Source organism: Callorhinus ursinus, unplaced genomic scaffold (genome assembly GCF_003265705.2).
Source record: "Callorhinus ursinus isolate GAN/ISIS: 27379988/994484 unplaced genomic scaffold, GSC_fseal_2.0 scaffold2, whole genome shotgun sequence".
Taxonomy (NCBI): Eukaryota; Metazoa; Chordata; class Mammalia; order Carnivora; family Otariidae; genus Callorhinus; species Callorhinus ursinus.
Genome location: NW_027397064.1, coordinates 64,427,524 through 64,447,068, shown reverse-complemented (window position 1 = coordinate 64,447,068; position 19,545 = coordinate 64,427,524). Strand labels below are relative to the sequence as shown.

At 36.2% G+C, this 19,545-nt stretch overlaps 1 protein-coding gene across 7 annotated transcripts in view; it reads right to left on the bottom strand.

Annotated features, from left to right (window-relative positions):
- LOC112808958 (sodium channel protein type 3 subunit alpha) overlaps positions 1-19,545 on the bottom strand; it is a 109,753-nt gene that overhangs the window by 74,404 nt on the left and 15,804 nt on the right. For 6 of the 7 annotated variants that reach the window (XM_073883112.1, XM_073883141.1, XM_073883098.1 and 3 more), the window contains 3 exons: positions 17,435-17,629; positions 7,414-7,727; positions 2,036-2,153 (listed from right to left, as the gene is read on the bottom strand). In XM_073883112.1, the coding sequence (XP_073739213.1) occupies positions 2,036-2,153; positions 7,414-7,677 (382 nt within the window). In that variant the 5' untranslated portion in view covers positions 7,678-7,727; positions 17,435-17,629. The remainder of the gene's footprint in view (positions 1-2,035; positions 2,154-7,413; positions 7,728-17,434; positions 17,630-19,545) is intronic. The other variant, XM_073883102.1, reaches the window with a different exon arrangement.

Sequence of the window (19,545 nt, the reverse complement as noted above, 5' to 3'; positions counted from 1 at the left end):
GAATGCAAACTGGGGCAGCCACTCTGGAAGACAGTATGGAGGTTCCTCAAAAAGTTACAACTAGAACTGCCCTAGGACCCAGCAGTTGCACTACTAGGTATTTACCCAAAGGATAAAAAAATACTGATTCAAAGGGGCACATGCACCCTGATGTTTATAGCAGCATTATCAACAATAACCAAATTATTGAAAGAGCCCAAATGTCCATCAACCGATGAATGGATAAAGAAGATTGGTAGGTACACACACACACACACACACACACACACACACACACACACACACTGGAATATTACTCAGCCATCAAAAGAAAGAAATCTTGCCATTTGCAATGGTGTGGATGGAGCTAGGGTGTATTATGCTAATCGAAATAATTCAGAGAAAGACAAATACCATATGATTTCACTCATTTGTGGAACTTAAGAAACAAGACAGATGAACATAGGGGAAGGGGGAAAAAAGAGGGAAGGAAACCATAAGAGACTCCTAACTATAGGACTGATGGAAGGGAGGTGGGTGGAGAATGGGCTAGATGGGTGATGGGTATTAAGGAGGGCACTTGTGTTGAGCACTGGGTGTTATATGTAAGTGATGAATCCCTAAATTCTACTCCTGAAACCAGTATTACACTATATGTTAACTAACTAGAATTTAAATAAAAATTTGAAAAAGAAAAAAATGATAACATATCACAAGAAACAAATGGTGTCGGCAAGGATGTGGAGAAAGGGGAACCCTTTTACACTGTTGGTGGGAATGCAAACTGGTACAGCTGCTCTGAAAGACAATATGGAGGCGTCTCAAAAGGTTAAAAATAGGACTACCCTACAATTCAGCAATTGTACTACTAGGTATTTATCCAAAGAATACAAAAATACTAATTCAAAGGGATACATGCACCCCAATGTTTATAACAGCATTATCTACAACAGTCAAATTATGGAAAGAGCCCAAATGTCCATCAACTGATGAATGAATAAAGAAGATGTGGTGTGTACACACACACACACACACACACACACACACACACACGAATATTAGCCATAAATAAGATTGAAATCTTGCCATTTGCAACAACATGGATGGAGCTAGAGGATATAATGCTAAGTGAAATAAGTCAGAGAAGGACAAATACCATATGATTTCACTCATGTGTGGAATTTAAGAAACAAAACAAATGATCATCGGAGGAAATAGAGGCAAACCAAGAAATACACTCTTACCTACAGAGAACAAACTGATGGTTACCAGAGGGGAGGTGGGTGGGAGATGGATTAAGGAGTGCATTTGTGATGAGCACTGGGTGTTGTATGGAAGTGTTGAATTACTAAATTGTACACTTGATACTAATATTACACTTTATGTTAAATTAATAGGAATTTAATTAAATAAAAACAAAAAAAATGCCCATTGTTAAACACAGCCTCTGAATACCTTTCTATTTTATCATTACTTGTTGGAGAATTTTCTTGAAATCCATACCCATTCTGTCTTTGTATGGTTTTTGACTATCGTTGTTAGTCTTAAGTTCAGTGATTTTTGAATATATATTATCAGATATATAGGCACATATATAGTTTAAAAAATAGTAAAGGAAGGAAGGAAAAACAGACCCATGTGCTGAAGATATAGAACCAATTAAGGCATAAAAGTGTGAACATTTGGTAACATAGATAATAATACTAACCACAATAGGCTTCATTTCTTTAGCAATAGTTATGTATGGTCTAGAGGATAATAAAAGTGTGAAGTAGATTTGTTGTTGTTCCTTCTACATGGTATGTTTCATTTACATGTTCACTAACATAGTTCATTTTTACTTTTAGAATCATAATAGTTATTCTATGCTAATCTTTTTATGAATGGCAGAAGAATCAATGAGAACAGATTAAATAATGTCACCATTAATCTCAAAGAAATTATATATAATATATAAAACAGTATATGTAAAATATAAATATACAAAAATATATATAGAAGAATGACATTTTCTATAAAATCAAGTACAAGCATTCAGTCACATGAAAAGGATATGAATGTACCAAAATCTTAATAGCAATTTTCCTAACAGGATTTAGTGGAGTTAAAATATACAAGGCAGAGGTGGCACTGAATCGGAAAATTGCCTTCCCTTTATTCAATACTATAAAAGTCTGAAAAAGAAAATATGAAAAAAAAATTACTAGATCAGACATGTGGCTTACTTGAAGAGCTGAAACACATGAAGAACTTTTCACCTGATTTGTTTATTCAAACTTGTTTGTTTAAACAAGTGGTATATTGTAACTATAAACATGTTAGATGTTTCTCCCCTAAATTAACATATAGCTACAAATAAACATTTGATTTACTATTATCTAATTTGTCTCTAGAGTTCCAACTTTCTGATACAAACTGATGATCCTACACAAAATTTTTTATCAAATTGTAACTTTACAGACTCCAATTTTATTTAAAGCTTACCATCTGTCTCCAGCTTTGGAAACTTTTTCAGATTATTCTGTACATATTGCTACTAAAATAATCTTTTTTTATTTTAATTATTTCAAGTCTTTGAACCCTAAAGTTTATGAAGCCTATTCTCCCTATGGTAGTTGTCCTACTTTAAAATGTTCAAACAAGCTGAATAACCTGGTTTTGCTGATTCTATATATCTGCTGGTAATACTGAGAAGGGACAGCTGCATTGAGAATTAGGATTAAATACATCATTTCAAAGGGCATTTTGTGGCTAAAATTCTATGAATTGAAACCTATAATCAATTTAGCATTTAAGCCATGCTACCCAGTAATTACCCACCACATCTCTCTAGGATCATCTTTTAGTTTTGCTCACTAAGGCATCTCTGGTCCAACCAATTCAGTCCACTTGTCAATTCCACTCATAACCTGTTAGCTTCCCCCTCTGATTCTGAAAATGTGTCATAAAATCCTAGAGGAAGGAGGTAACTGAGAGGTCATCTAATATAAACTCCCCCCATTTCAGTTCTATACCGGGCCTGACAATGAAGTCCCACCAACTATTATATCAAAGGTTATTAGTCCTCTCTGCATATTAGAATCTCTTGAGGTGATTTTAAAATTGCCAATATTTGGGTCCTACTCAAAACCAATTGAATCAGAATTTCTGGAGGATGGGCACAGACATGGGTATTATTTTAAAAATTTCCTTAGGTAATTCTAATATGCAGCCAGGGTTGAAAAGCCCTACTCTCAGAAAATGTCCTCAGCTATCAAAATCACCTCCTCCATCATGTCTTTCCAGATAAATCACTGCCTTCTGCTCACTCCCTAATTGTTTCCCTTTACCAGTAAGTCTTAGTGTATTAATTTGCACACATTGGCATGTTGCTTGTAATTACAGTCAAGTAGCAATTTACATGTAGGGTTCATTCCACTGAAGACTAGGTTAGAAGTTGTTATAAATTATTGAGCATAAAAGCCTGTAATCTACTTTTTCTTCATTTTTTTTCACAGTATTTAACAGTGTGGTTTGTAAATAAATACTTGTTTTAATTAAGTGCAGGCTTACCTTTAAAATGCCATTTACCTTTAAGACATCAATATATCATTTGCTTAATAATATGTTTTTACTCTTAAACTAAGGGCTGTATCCCATATAATCATGTTCACTGACAACATGGTAATGTTTGAATAGGTAGACAGAAATATTTATATTTTGAGTATAAAGGACAGAGAAAACAATTTCTCCGTACATGGCCCTTTCGTATTCAAGACCATGGAGCCAAGCATTACCTAGCCAACCGTTTTCCATGAACTGCAATCTATAAATTTGAACAATTCTATAAGGAGGGCAAGTAAACATTTTTACTAGCATTGAGATAGATCATCCATAAGGGGCAGTGGATATTGGGAAAACTGCCCTTGAAGCACAAATGCATTAAAGGATTTTCTTGAATTCACAGGATTAGATCATTTAATATTACAAACAGTCTAGATCCATTTAGGCATTCAATGACGTAAAGTTCACAATAATTTAAAGTGCATTTACTCATGCTTTTGTAAGGCAATTTCCCTGAAAAAGCAGTTACCACTTGTAACATTAGGAGAGGAATTTATTTTGAAAAATCTCCAATAACAGCGTGACAGGAATGAACTGTCCCTTTAAACATGGAATCCTCTGCTCTCCCGAAAGATTAGCCTTCTTGGAACTAATGGGATTAAAAATGACATGCCAAGGGCATATTCATTGAATTTGCAGGTTCTGGAACACAGCAGGCCTTAAGAACACAATTTCAGTTTTTTTCTGGGGAACACCACCAAACACAAAACCTTGAGTTCTGAGAAATGAGGAATAAAATACTAATATTCTGTACAGTGAAAGAATTAGAAGGAAGACACTTGAAATTTGGGACTCTGAGGTTATTGAGAGATGTACCTAAACTGAAAATTATTGGAGAGAGTGACAGATAATTGGAGGAGGGATAAATAGTGTCAACTCCAAAATCTGGTCTCCAAGTAATGATAAATAATGATGTGACTTAAAAAAATTACTACATATTGATACTAAGGTGATGAAAGTTATAGCTAAAAAGTATGGCAAACTGGTTGTGGTTCACTCTGGAATGCTGCTTGCTTATTCCCAGATAAATATACATCTTATAGGTTCACTAAAATTTTTACTACTCAAGGCAAGAGTAAGATTCACATCTCTGAATAGGACCATATCAAGCAGAGAATTCAAAAAAGTATACAACCAATTTTTTAATGTTTTATTTTATTAATGCCAAATATAGTTTTGCTTAGTAAATAAGAGCTCTGACTGCCTGGGTTCAATCCCTGAATTTACCACTTATGGAGTGTGACTTGGGCAAGTTACCTAACCTCTCTGGGTTTGACATCCCCATGTGTAAAATGAGGCTAACATAGTACCTGCTTGACTGGTTCTTGGAATATTAAATGAATTATGCCACTTAAAGCACTGAAACAGTGCCCGACAAAGTAGGAGCACAACAAACGTTAGCTATTATGATTATCACTGTCACTATTCTTCAGCTATTACCTGGTCAATTTAAACACTATTGAAATACATTGTGATGTGGCTCATCTGATTATCTGATTAAATTAGGTATGTAAAATGTATCATAATTAATGGCAGCATACTGTTACATAATGCTTTACAGTTTTGAAGCGCCTTTCACCTGCATTATTCATATAATTAACATAAACTTCATACCATGTTTTTAAATTGCAGAACTTTTCCAGTAGCTTCTTAGCTTAGCTCCTTCAATCCTAACAATCACAAACTACCTTTTTCTTCAGTAGCACCTCAGTCTTCATGTTTATAGATACTTCACAAAGAAAAGCAATGCGCCAACAGTAAAAAGTAAATAGTCTAGATGTCTCCCAAGATGGACCATGGCCACAAGGAATAAATCAAAGTCCAAGTCTGGTTCTCAGACAGGGAGGTGATAAAAACTGACTTTGTTAGCACACATAGAAGAAGTCTGTTTCTTAGCAGCAGATGCACATTAACCAAGCCTGAAAGCCTGACATACAAAATCAGAATGCCAGTCTACTTATTTACAACGAGATGTATTACTGTCACATGGACTGAAATAATTGCAGTGGCAAAACCAGCATATTCTTTCCTTTCAAGCAGATCTTGTGGGGGGACAAATTATAATAAGGTTCTTTGCTGAGGGTGGAGTCCAAACGAGCTGACCTAATCAAATGCTGCACAATGTTTAATGACACCTCTGTTAGGTAGCCCAGTGTAGCCCCTCTCCAATGAAATGGCTTTGATTTGCGGAGGAAAATGCTTTCAGTGCTACTACTAAAGATCTGTTTCCCTTGGAAAATGCTGGTGTTTGTTTCTGTTATTCTCCTCACCCCTTAATCTTACCAATTTCCTTTCTTAAGGATATTTCCTTTCTTTAAGTAGCTAATACTTCTAAGCATGTCAGAGTAAGCATACCCCTGTCTCTTAAAGACATCTTTGCAAATACATACTTTGAATCAGTAATTTTAAGGAGAATTTTATTCTAGTTTCTTGGGGGATGTCTCACTGTCATCATCATGTGTAATAATACAGTAACTAAATTTTGAATTTTTCCTTATCACTTCTATAGTGGAGTACTGGAATAAATTACTTTTAAAAATATGTGAATCTATATTAAGTGCCACCTTCATGACACTAGTTTCAGAGGGAAAAGAAAGGGCCTGTTTAACTATTTAAATTGGTATTATGCCTTCTAGAAAGCATTTTAAAACTTGCTATTCCAAGTGTGGCCCGTGTATTATAGCAGCAGGAGTCTCGCTCGAGGACTTGTTAGAGATGCAGGATCTCTAGCCCCACCCAGACCTCTGGAATCTGAATCTGGATCTTAACAAGATCCGTAGGTGCTGTGTATACACATGCAAGTTTGAGAAGCCCTCCTTTAGGGCAGTAGGGCTGGTTCCACCTCTGGATGGTTAACTATTAGGTTCTTTACCCCTCACTGATCTTGTAAGATTAAATTGCGCGCTGCTTAGAGAATGCAATTTCCTTAACCATTCTTTTTAAAAGAACTGGCTCTGATTAATAAAGGTATTCAATATCTTCTTTAAACTACATACCATCAATTCATGGTGAGATTTATTTATCTTTAGTTTCTACATAGACCTGTTTTTATGCTTATGAATGTGAAATATAAATTGTGGTCATAAAATGCGAAAATACCCAATTAGATGATTCAGAATCTATCATCCATTTAAAAAAATATTTACTATAAAACTCTGCACAGCCGGTTTAACTTCAAAAAACTAGTTAATTCTGACAGAATTCTGTGGTTATTATAGCATTAGGAAGGCATAGTCATAACTTGATTCAAATCATATGTAGATAGAGAAAAGAGGGTTTTTTTGTCTTTTGTTCTTGAGGGTTTTTTTGCAGAGTGATGTTTTAACAATAAGTAGGTGTGACTGTGCTTGTCAATGTATTATCTTCCTATAGGAGGATGTTAAGTAAGATTATTACCCTCTAGAGTACAAATCTATTGTGAGGAAACCTCAAGCCAGTTAAGAACTAAAAAATAAGAAGTACATATGCCCATAAATCTTCTTTTGCATGTTCTTCTGTTGTCTACCATGTGCTTAAACATGTCAGTAATAATAGATATTTTACTTTGTAGGTGTCAATTTTAATTTTGACTCTCTCAGTTACTGTGAAATTGAAGAAATTGTTTATCTCTCATATCTCTTCACTGTAGCCAAATCTTGACATCATTTCTTATAAATGTTTCTGTTTATTATACTGTGTTTAAAAGTGGAAATAAAAAGTATAAAATCTTTAACCGTAGAAAACTTACGATGCAGTATGTATATGAGCCAGAGAAAAGTATATTAGTGTTTAATTAAGGACTTAAATTTGGAAATATAACTTAACTTTTGAAAGTATAAAATCAACACTCACTTTCTTATTGATATAGTATGGGTCCAGGTCCTCCAAGGGCTCTGACACCATCTCTGGAGGAATGTCTCCATAAATAAATGGAAGGTTCTTCCCAGCTTCCAAGTCACTATTTGGCTTTGGTTTGTTCTCGTCATCATTGTCTTGTTCTCTCTTGGGCTTTTTGGCTTTCTCTTCTGCAGCACGTTTTTCGATAGCAGCAAGAGATTCTCTAGTAAAAAGGCGGAAGCTTTCAGGCCCCGGGGGTACCAGCAGTGCCTGTGCCATCTTTTCATCCTGCACATTTAATTACGTTTAGCTTCTTGCATAAGAATTGCCTACCAAGAAAAAAAATGCATGAGAGTTAGGAAAGCAAGTGAGTGAGAGGGATTAAGAAAATCAGCCAAGATGTCATTTAATGTTTCTTCTGGTAATTTCTTTGCTAGTATATTAACAAATGAATATTTATTTTTGGTGAAAAAAATGGTTTCTTCTTCAATGCATAGACATCTTTTCTTTCTCAGTGCACAGTAAAAACATTTTACAATGTTCCTTTGGGGATTCATCTAGTAACTTTAAAAATATAAACATTTTAGTGCTGCACTACAGGTTTTAACCTGGGAGCATCATTATCCAATCTAATTTTCAATAAATCAATTTTATAAGTCTATCAAAGTCTGGTCTGAGACCTCTGAGCCAAAACATATTATAGTATACTTTGGTAAAAAGAGTAATGTCAGCAATACTTGTCAGTGAAATTACTTAAGGACCCATCATTCCCCCTGCCACTCCTTTTATTACATCTTACTAGCTCTTCAAATAAAGAAATACAGTCATATATGCCTGTCTCATAAAATCTTAGAATAGGAAAAGAAGTTTTGCCTAATCTAACCACTGTTCTGGTAATCAGCATCATCATCATTGACCACTGGTTCTCCAAACAAAGTCTGACCATCAGCAGTGACAGAGAAGTCAAAACTATTTTTTTCTTTTCTTTTTTTATCCAAAGACTTTGTTTATTTGAGAGAGAGAGAGAGAGAGCAGGAGCAGGGGGGAGGGGCAGTGGAGAGGGAGCAGCAGACTCCTGCTGAGCGGGGAGCCTGACGTGGGGCTCAATTCCGGGACCCTGAGATCATGACCTGAGCCAAAGGCAGAAGCTTAACCGACTGAGCCACCTAGGTGCCCCCCAAAACTATTTTCTTTCAGCTTTTCACCCTGGATCCTTCTGAAGCATCTTCTGAGGCAATGCAGAATGTATTTCCTTTTCCAGTCTGTTGTTATTCAACTATTCCAAGACACTTTTGATATTCTTTCTGAATCTTCCATTTGGTGTAGTGGTTGGAAGTATGGACTGTGGAGCTAGACTCTCTCTGTTCTTAACCCTGGCTCTGTCATTTATGAGCTGTATGACTTTGCAAAAGGTAACCCCTTAGTGCTTCAGTCTCCATTTATAAAATGGGGATGCTATGAGAACTGACCTCCCAGATTATCATAAGGAATAAATGAATTAATTTACATTAAGTGTCTAGAATAGTTTTGGAATTAATAAGCACTGTGTTGGTGTCAGCTATCATCATCTAATTATTTTTCGTTCCTTCAGCTATTTCCTCTGTTGTGGTTTCAGGCATTCTCAAAATTCAAGCCACTCTCCTTTAAGTAAGGCCCTGACCTGGTGGAACCACAGCTGACCATGGAATTCTGGGAGTGGGCTAGGAAGTACCAAGTACAGGGGCGTATTCACGCATGCCAAGCAACTGTCTGGGATTAGAAAGGAAGTAAGTCAGATACCTGCTCAATTCTCCAGGAAAGGTAAAAAAAATTCTGCTAGACATGTGACAGAACTGTCAAAAATACAAGAAACCCAGGCTGGTTTCTTGTATTTTCTTGTATTTTGAAATATAAGTTAATGGTTATTTTATTTTGCATTGTGCCAAAAATCACATTTAAAAAATCAGGATAGAAAATAGAAACAATAACAACAAAATACAGTGAATACATCACTCTCTTATAGAACAGTCTACAACCATGACATCAGGGTAATCATCAAAGTCACCTGTGACATCTTCCCTATCCCAACCACCCACCCCATCTCTGCCCCCACACTTATTCTGGTCTCCATAGTAGTTTATCCCTAAATGGCTTTTTAATTCTTAGCTGTTTAGTGCATGGATATACTAAGCTTACAGACAATAGGAAACTCTAGATCTTACAGCAACACAAGAAAAATGATATAGACTAAAAATGATTGTAGATCATTATATATGTTTTTTGAGTTTATATCTGAATTACTAGTTCCCTGGTTTATTCCGATGACTAAAGTATTTTTAATAGCTGTGTCTTTTCATTGAATTAATATTTGTAATATGACATTGTTATATTTTCTGCTACTATGAAGGTATAAGTAAGTTATAAAATATCAGATGTCAAAAAGCTGTGCCATTTTTGGCACTAGCTCTGAAAAAGGATTTCTGATTTGTGGTGGGATGGGGCTTTTCTGTTTTTTTGTTTTGTTTTGTTTGTACTCCATCAGGTGAATTTAGAAGGCACAAAATAAAAAATCGGTTCTTTTTTAATAAAAATAGAATATTCTCAAACCTTCTAATTCAACTATTTATTTTGTGCCTTCTAAATTCATGGCAAATGGCACAAACTAGAATTAAAGTTTTTAGCCATTTTATGTCCATTTTGATGTCCACATAGCCCGACACTAGGCTGTATGGAAAAATCACATTTATATTTTTGAATGTGGAAGGAGTTTGCTTATTAACTGTGAGCCTTAGATACCCAGAGACATGTAATCTGCCTGTCTCTCATCACCTTTCATGAACTGAATGGATAAGGTTCTTACCAAGTGCTAAATGAAAATGAAACAGTATGACAAAGCTATCTTAAGACATTTCTATGAAACATGGTTGCTTTCTCACGGGAGAAGAAAGGTTACTTTTGTATTTGAGCATTTAGTTAAACTAATTTTTGTTTCTTTATTAACAATGGAATGAAAAACATGCAGCAATCAGATTCTGAGTTCTGGGTTCATATTGAGCCTGTCATTAACAGTTTGCTTATGACATTTAACTTTCCTCAACCTCAATGTCATTCAAATACCTTATCAGATATGTGGCAACACATTGCCCTAAAGAAATATCCAATTATATTCGTTTAACTGGACTTTCTTGATTCCTAAGTTTTAAAATGAAATTAGGTTAAAAATATCTAAAGTGAAGATATTTTTAATAATCTGTATAGATTATTTCTCTGAGATGACATGGAACAAGGTATCACAAAATTATAAAAACATATTTATACAGGAATAATTTTTTACCTTCCTGTTTACTTATCAAGGATTAGAACAAAGAATTTGAGTCTTGGTCAAAAAGAAGTAAAGAAGTCTCTGAAACTGCCACACTATTGTCTCTAAATTCTGAGGAGATAGGCCAGTTCCAGACTCTTGGCTTTTCCTCCAAGGTGAACGAAGGTTTGCCCAATATTTGGATAGGTTGAGACATTAAAAATCACAGTGAGGGGAGCTTCTCATGGCTTTTCCTGCAAGTTTGCTTTTTAGAAACATCTCATAGTTCCATGGCAGTTCTATTTTAATTTTTTCTTCTTCTTCCTTCTTGTTCTTTGTGAGCCTATTATATAGACCTCTTACATAATTTTATATTCCTATTAGAGCAGAGTTTTAAAAATTAATTCCTACTGATGCCTTGGTGTGAGATATATATTATTAATGAATATATGTGCATTATTATTTATTAAAATATATCAGATTTAATATGCCAAATTTTCTCCAGAACTGTCCTTGCAAGGACAAAAAAGATAAAAAAGGACCTAAGGAGATGATCTCTTTGATTAAAAACCAAGGTGTGTGTGTGAATGTGCATGGGTAGAGGAAATGCATTGCTGTTAATTAATAAAAATACTGTAGTTCAAAAAATCCTATTATAAGATGGACCACAGAATTTTAAACCTGGAAGGATTAGGATCATTTATTCAAGAAATATTTATTGAGGACTACTATGTATCAACTCTGTGTTTGGATTAACACCCATGGTCCCTGCTCTTAAGGAGCTGACAGTCCAGTGTGAGAGATGTGGACACAAATAATTATAATACAGCTGGTTATTGTCTGAGCTCCATAAATGGGAGCAGTTTGTTCTGCCCAGGGTAAGGGTGGGGAGGGAAGTTCAGGGACGTTTCCCTGAGGAAGTTTTATTAGACTAGTTGGGATTTGACCAACCCTCGTGGTGACAGTAGTTGGGACAAAGTTGGTAGGAAGACACATCAGTAGAGACATGTTAGACTGGGAGACAGTATATGCATGGGGAAAAGCAAGGAGGGCCTGGGAAGAACTAAGAAGTTCATTATGGGTGGAGACCAACCTGCTCAAAAGGGAGTGGTAAGAGCAAGGACTGAAACACTGGCAGGATATACTCACCAAAGGTCTTGTAAAGCACACTTAAGAAGCCATGGATGGGGAGTGATGGGATCAATTTGAAGATTAGAAAAATGGTGGCAGTATGAAGGGTAGACAGGTGGGCTGATCCTAGAGCAATGATTTTCAAACATTTTGGTTTCAGGATCCTTTTATACTCTTAAAATTACTGACAATGTCAAAGAGCCTTTGTTTATGGGGAACTTATCTATTCATATTTACCATATTAAAAATTAGATTTTATAACTTTTATTAACATAATAATAATAAGCCTTTGTATGTCTACATATAAAATATATTTTAACACAAATAACTATATTATCACAAATTTAAAAAAATGCCTTGAGAAGAAAGAATTTATTTTAAATTTGGGCAAATCTCTTTACTGTCTGGCATAATGGAATACAGCCAGAGTGTCTTATCTACTTCCAAGTTCAATCTGTTGAGATATGTTGTTTTGATTGAAGTACATGAAGAAAATCCTATATATATATATCTGTAGCTGGAAAAGGAAGGAGTATTTTACTTGTCTTTTCAGGCACTTGTGAATATTCTTTGATACACACCAAAACTCTGCAAATGATGATTTCCTGAATTAGTTTCAATGTGGATTCTGAAACTGTATCAGGAACTTTTTACTGATTTTGCCTTTTGGATGGATTTTGTACCTTCATGCATGGATCATTTGGAAAATATTGGCACAGTGTTTTGCAGATTTCCCCAAATTTGACAAATTTCATTAACATTCAAAAATCACATTTGGTAATATCACCATTAATCTCATGAGAAAAGTCATAATATATCGGGAGGCTGTCTAGTTCCCAGCGGCAGGTAAAAGTTTTCCAAAATTCCGATTTCCACTTGAAAGCTCCAGTTTTAACGTTGACAACGAATGCTGTCATTTGCTTTTCCTGAAGTGACAGGCTTTTCCTTTGTTCATTTTTTAGAAAATATCTGCTAAATATCTGAGTCTGAATAACCATAGTTTGTCAGTTCTTCTTTCAAGTGAAAATGGTGCTCCATGAAAAAAAGAAAAAGTGGCTTATTCACCTCCTGACTCACACAGTCACACAAGTGCTTTTCCTTGAGACAGCCATGGCACTGCAACATGCAGCAGAAATGCTTCGTGTATTTTTCCAATTTCATCATACAGAATATTAAAAACACATGTTCCTTAGGTCAAGATTTAATAAAATGAATAATATTTACTGCCTCATCAAAGACATTCTTATGTGAACTGGCACTTTTTTCTTACTGAAAGTACGTGGTGGTGAAGAAAACAAGGATTCGTCCTACAGTTTGACGCTGCTCCCTTGCTTCCTACTAAGGCATGAGCTGTTTCACTCCACGACTTTGCGCTATCAGTGAAAAAGGCAAAGGTCATCTTGGTATTAGTATTAGGAAAAATAGTTTAGACCTCACTGCCCCCTGAAAGGGATTCAGGAATCCCCAGTTGTCCGCAAACCACCCTTTGAGAACCGCCCTAGAAGGAAACAGACGGACAGCAGGAGTCTAAAGGAGAAGGCAAGGGAATGTGACTATAGCTGTATTATTTAAGGGCCTAGACATGGCAATCAGAACTGCATTCAAGCCCTTGCTCTGCTACTCCCTAGCAGTGTGACCTTGGGCAATTTTTTTATCCTTTATAATCTTCAGTTTCCCTATCTGCATAATAAGGATAATGTTAGCAATGATAGCACATACTTCATAGAGTTAATGTGACCTTAGATGAAAAAATCGTCCTAGAAGGTGAACACAGTGCCTGGAAGAGAGTAGGGCACCAATAAGTTAGAGAGAAGACAAACCATAGCCAGAGAACTGTATTCAATGCAAAATTAGAAGAGAGAAAATCAACGAGATTTTGTGATGCCTTGATATGTGGCTTGATGAAGACATATGAGGTAAGGCTCAATCTCAGATGGGTTTAAGCCACAAGTTGTCATTAACCCAACAGAGAAGTGGAGAGGATTTGTAGGGCATGATAATAAATTCTGTTTGGGATTTATTTAGTTTGAGATGCCTGTGAGACAGCTGGGTATGTAATAAAAATATGGGTCTGAGAATCGGAAAGCCGTCTGGGTGGGAAAATGTTGATTAAAGAGTCACTAGTTGAAACTGAAGATAAGAATATGCATTACACTGTCTAGGAAAAAACTGGAACGATGAAAAGGCTGGACTCCTGTGACTACCAGTTTTTAAGGAAAGGAAAATTAGACAATGAAGTCAGAACAGTTACATAGATGCCAAAAGAGGAATTTTGAAGATGCTAATTAAAAGGCATATATTGGATTTGACAATTAGTCAACTCCCTGCATTTAAAATAAATGAAGAACAGGCACAGAGAAGCTAAGTAACCTTCACTGAAACGTCTACTGACAACACAAATTGTTGCTCTGAGGCAAAACATTTTCCACACATTCTATTCTTGACTGACTTTTCCTATTATAGTTGACATTTTTATCTTGAATCTTACTATTGTGTGATTTGATTTTAAAGATCTAAGCTTTATATAAATAACTACAGAAAAATAGATTTATATAGTTCAGTTTTCCAGGCACACATATCTGTATGCTTTGATACTAACATAAGTTTCTAAAACTATATGAAACAACAAATACAAATACAAAGCTAATATTTGTTAATGAATCAGAATCTGAAAAAAAAAGGGCATGGTAAACATTTGGGATATGCCAGGGCATTACATGGCAAGGGCAAAAGTATTATTTTTCCCATTACTCATCTAGCCTGTGAGTTCTCATCTTGCCTAATTTCCAGAATAGCAGACAATTTGGAAAATTGCATTGGTCTATAACCTGTTAATATCAATAGTTTCTCTCTCCCTTTGTAGGGATCTTTATGATTATGTTACAGACAAAAATCAATTAGTTCTGGTCTGTTCCCTTGGAGACAAAATTATGTCAGAGGCTGTAAATTTGCCATCTTCAAGGATGGAAAGCTGCTCTGTGTCATACAATTTGAGAGATCAGAAAAAAAATTCCCACAATGTATTTTTATGTCCTTGATGATGAGAGAGCAAATTGTTGGGAAAGATTGGGTCCATTGCTGAGGAAAGGATCCTGTGTTTTCTTGGTATCAATGAGTGACTATTATAGGAAGGACATAATCTAAAAGACAAAATGGACTGACTAACTACCCTTCCTTTGAATAAAGTTATTCATATTTTCTAAAGGGGTTTTCATTTTGGGTTAATGATTATCTGATATTTACTATATTTTCTTTTCTTTTCTTTTTAAAGATTTTGTTTATTTATTTGACAGAGAGAGAGATAGAGAGAGAGGGGAGTGGGAGAGGGAGAAGCAGGCCTCCCGTGGAGCAGGGAGCCCGATGTGGTGCTCGATGTGGGGCTCGATCCCAGGACCCTGGGACCATGACCTGAGCCGAAGGCAGACGCTTAACGACTGAGCCACCCAGGCGCCTCTGGTATTTACCATATTTTCAAGTAGCATATGTGAGAAAGAGAATAATAATTTATTAAAGGCATATACAGAGCATTTGGCACATTATAATGATAACCACTGGACACTCTCCAAGGCAGAATTAAACATTATTTTCCGTATTTCAGAAGATTTTTGGAATAACATCTGGTTGGTGTGCTTACCTAACTAGGTGGTTTTGAGAATTAAACAATAGTAATAGATAAAACTCTGTTACACTGTTGCTATGTCTCAGATACTCTGTCATGTAATTTATATACATTAACTCAATCTTATGAGGTTTAATCATTTAATCGTATTTAACCTTATTATTCCCATTTTAGAGATCAAAAAAAGCTAGGTAGAGATAGGTTGGATAACTTGTCCAAGTTACAAAAGTAGTAAGTCAAGAAGACAAGATTTAAACCCATATAGCTCAGGAAATAGCCTGGGCTCCAAACCTATGAAATGAGATTTTTAGTTCATGTGTTCTGAAATGGAATTAGAATAAGTTCACTACCTCACTGGGAGGTTACTATGCATACAGCAACATGTTAAGAATGGAGTGGTGAAATCTAAGAAACAGAGCAGTATAGTCATCACCTTTGTTTTTAATGTAGAAGATAAACAGGAATGGATTAATAACAAACATAAAACCCACATCTAATGGATACACATTGACATATATTTTAAGTACTTTAGAGTTATTTGAAGATAAATTAAAAGCCTAGGCTAGCTTTTTATCTATCATTACCTCTTGCTCTCACTGTGGTGTCAAGGAATTATGCAATCCTATTGGTCTGAATAAACCTACCAAGAAAGTAACTGTATAGCAAGGATATCGCTATGACATGGCCAAATACAAATGAAATTGAGACTTTCTCTGCCATTGTTCCCTTCCTGTTAGCTAAACTCATGATTGTCCATGCATAAATGTTATTTATTGATTTGCTAACTTTTTAATACGAGAATCTATTTCCCTCTTTGTCTACCTGGACTCAGTGGCATACCTCTGAAAAAAATAGCTGAGTAGGAAAGCACGAACTCATTTCTGTCATCAGAACAATTTCTATCTTGGAAATAATAATTAGTTTCTAGGAGTTGATGTTCCCAGTGACTTTGTCCTTATCAGACAGCTATAAGCTCAGAGAGACAACTGCTAAATAATAATAATTAAGCCAACATTGTAATAGACAAATTGTTGGTTTTATTAGCTCTTCAATTTTTCTACTGTATGTTTTCATACTGAAGACAATTTTGTGTTCAACTCCCCAACATCCATTCTACTCCAGACACCTTCTCCAAGCCCCTTGCCAATCATTGGCTCAGGAATAGGTTTGTGGTCCAGTTCTGGCCAACAGAAGGTGAGGGGAAGCCTGCTAAGTGAGTGTCTATGAAAAGTTTCTTCACTCCTAATAAAGAGACCAAGGAGGAGACAGAATTCTCTGTCCCCTGGACCTTATTGCATTGAGGTATGATACATGGCACTACTTCAGTCAGCTTACAACCAGAAGGGATGCCATTCTGAGGGCAAAGCTGACACACTGAGAGTTGCAGATCACAGAAATCTACCCTTGGGCTCTTGACAGACCGCTCAGCTCTTGGACCCAAACAGCCTCTGCACTACTTGTTATATTCAATAAACATCTTTCTTGACTAAGACAGTTTTAGACAGTTTTTCTAGTTAGTTGCAGATGAGACACCAGACAAGTAAATACTCCTTGGTCAGTTCAAAAACTTGGCCAGTTCAGAAGCCAGCTTACAAACAAATACTAACCACATATTTGTATGTCCTTTACCCCAATTCAAACAGGTGAGCTATATATTATCCAGTTACTGAATAAATATAATAAAATGCAAGTAATTACAATCCTGATTAGTTCACTAAACACACGGAATAAATGTCTCTTTTAAAAGAAAAAGAAATAAAAAGCTGGGTTGGTTTATCTTTCTTACATCAATGGCCTTTGGCATCATTCCACTCCTGCAGGTCATCTCTGCCATGTTTCTAAGTGTTTGCCTCTTTGGAGGAACAAACTATCAAGGAAGTAATCACTCTTTTGCCTTCTTTTTTTTTTTTTTTTTTTTCTCCTGATACAGCTGACTTTGTTAGCTAATAGAGATTTTAGTTTACCTTCCACAAACACAAATTTATACCTACTGGTAGTTTAGATACCTTAGATAGTTACAGCACCTTTTTCTGGAAAAGCTTCAGGCCACTTCTGGGAATTATTTCATTTGTTCTTATACTATCCCTAGAAGAGATTCTGTATTTTTATTCCCGTAAGCCACTCTGCCACAAATCCTTGACAGATATCTCATCCCTGATGAACTCTGATGTGGCTTGGTGTCAGCTTTCTTGCTCCATAATCTGTGTAGAAAGGGAAACAGGTGAAGTTAGTCCAGCATCTTTGGCATTTGGATTGAAATGGGTGCTCTGGCTCTGGGTCTGGGTCTGTGTGCCCTGATGTGCTCAAGGAAGGATGGGGCCAGGAACCCCTGCCAGGATCCTGGGGTGGGGGTGGGGCTCTTTTTTCTTTGGCAGCCTTGATTTAATTACTCTTTCTGAAGACATGCCAGAGCTCCAGAGCATCTTCCTGTTCTTTACTTCCTACTTCTTTTCCTCCCCCTTTCTTTCTTCTCTTCAAAACACCAAAGAAGTAGACCAATGGAACGTGTGGTCCACATTGGTATTGTGGGTCATTATTCTAGTTTGTTTTTATCTCTTTTTCTTCTCCACCTAAAACCCCATCTGATTGGCTGACTAAGACAAGACCAATAAGCCTTATTCAATGGCTTCTAAGAGTAAATTTAGACAAGCAGAGATGAAAAACTAGCATGCTAAACCAAGGCATAATATTAACCTAAGTAAAACAATCCGATGTCATATTCCTTTCAGCTATAACCATTAGCAATAACTTAGCCCAGTTAAACCAGTCATTATTTCAAAGGACAGACAATATATGTAATTTTTAAATCAGCAATTGATATTTATCTTTTTTAAGATTTTATTTATTTGACAGAGAGAGACACAGTGAGAGAGGAAACACAAGCAGGGGGAGTGGGAGAGGGAGAAGCAGGCTTCCCGCGGAGCAGGGAGCCGGATGCGGGGCTCGATCCCAGGACCCTGGGATCATGACCTGAGCCAAAGTCAGATGCTTAACGACTGAGCCACCCAGGCACCCCCAGCAATTGATATTTAAAACAATGTTTACCTCAGTTCACTTATTAGAGCTCATAAGCCAAACTGGTCATGGATTCTCACCAATAAATCTCCCTTTACAATTTACTGAGACAAACAAACAAACAAAACCATTAAATCTCACCTTTTTCTTTTATACATCGTCTTTTAAAATCTTTGTCTCCCAATGAAAACTCACTCCTAGGCCACTAATCTTGTCTTTACTGTCATCAAAGTGATCTTTCTAAAACACATATCCTACCCTTATTAAAAATTGTCAGTGGCCTTCAGTGACTCATAGTCACTTTAGCAAAGTATGCAGGCACCTTTATGACCTTCCCTCTGCCTCTCCTCTCTTACCTTTCATTTGGTAATAGCACAGATCTAGCTCTGTCATCACTAGCTACGTCACACTGAACATGTTACCTAGCCAATCCAATTTTTAGTTTCCCATCAGATAATGGAGATTACAATACCTAGTGAAACAGGGCTGTTGTTTGAACTAAGTGATATATGTATTACACACGCACACATGCACACACGTGCACACACACACACACTTATAAGTCACTCATACAAGAGGTGGCATAAAGTAGGTTTTCCATAAAAGCTGGAGGTTTTAGTAGTATTAGAAGTAGGAAGAATAGTAATAATAGTCTTAGTTATTACTACACTACTAATTATACCCATCAGACAGACCCATACATCAGACCTTGAAATACCGATTTGTTAAATAAATGTATAGCCCTTCAGTAAATGTTCCCGCTACTTTACAGCCACAAGCTTAATAAATGCTGCTTCTCCTCCCCAGAACACAAGTCAGAAGTAAGGTTTGAATACCTCAATCTCCAGCCTGACATATAATGAACATGATGTTGAAAAACCAAAATGTCCATTTAGATGTATTTCCAAAATATTTTGTCATCTTTAGTCTGGGAACAGGGAGAGGTATAAGGTGGGGGGCGGGGTGAATATCCAAGGAAACTAAGAAGTTAAGGAGGAGCAGGAAAGTAGTTTGAGAAAGCATCCCCAAAAGTTCTGATTTTCTTGAGTTCTCTCTCCTCTCCCTATTGTGAAAATCACTGATTCATGGATCAGAAAAGATA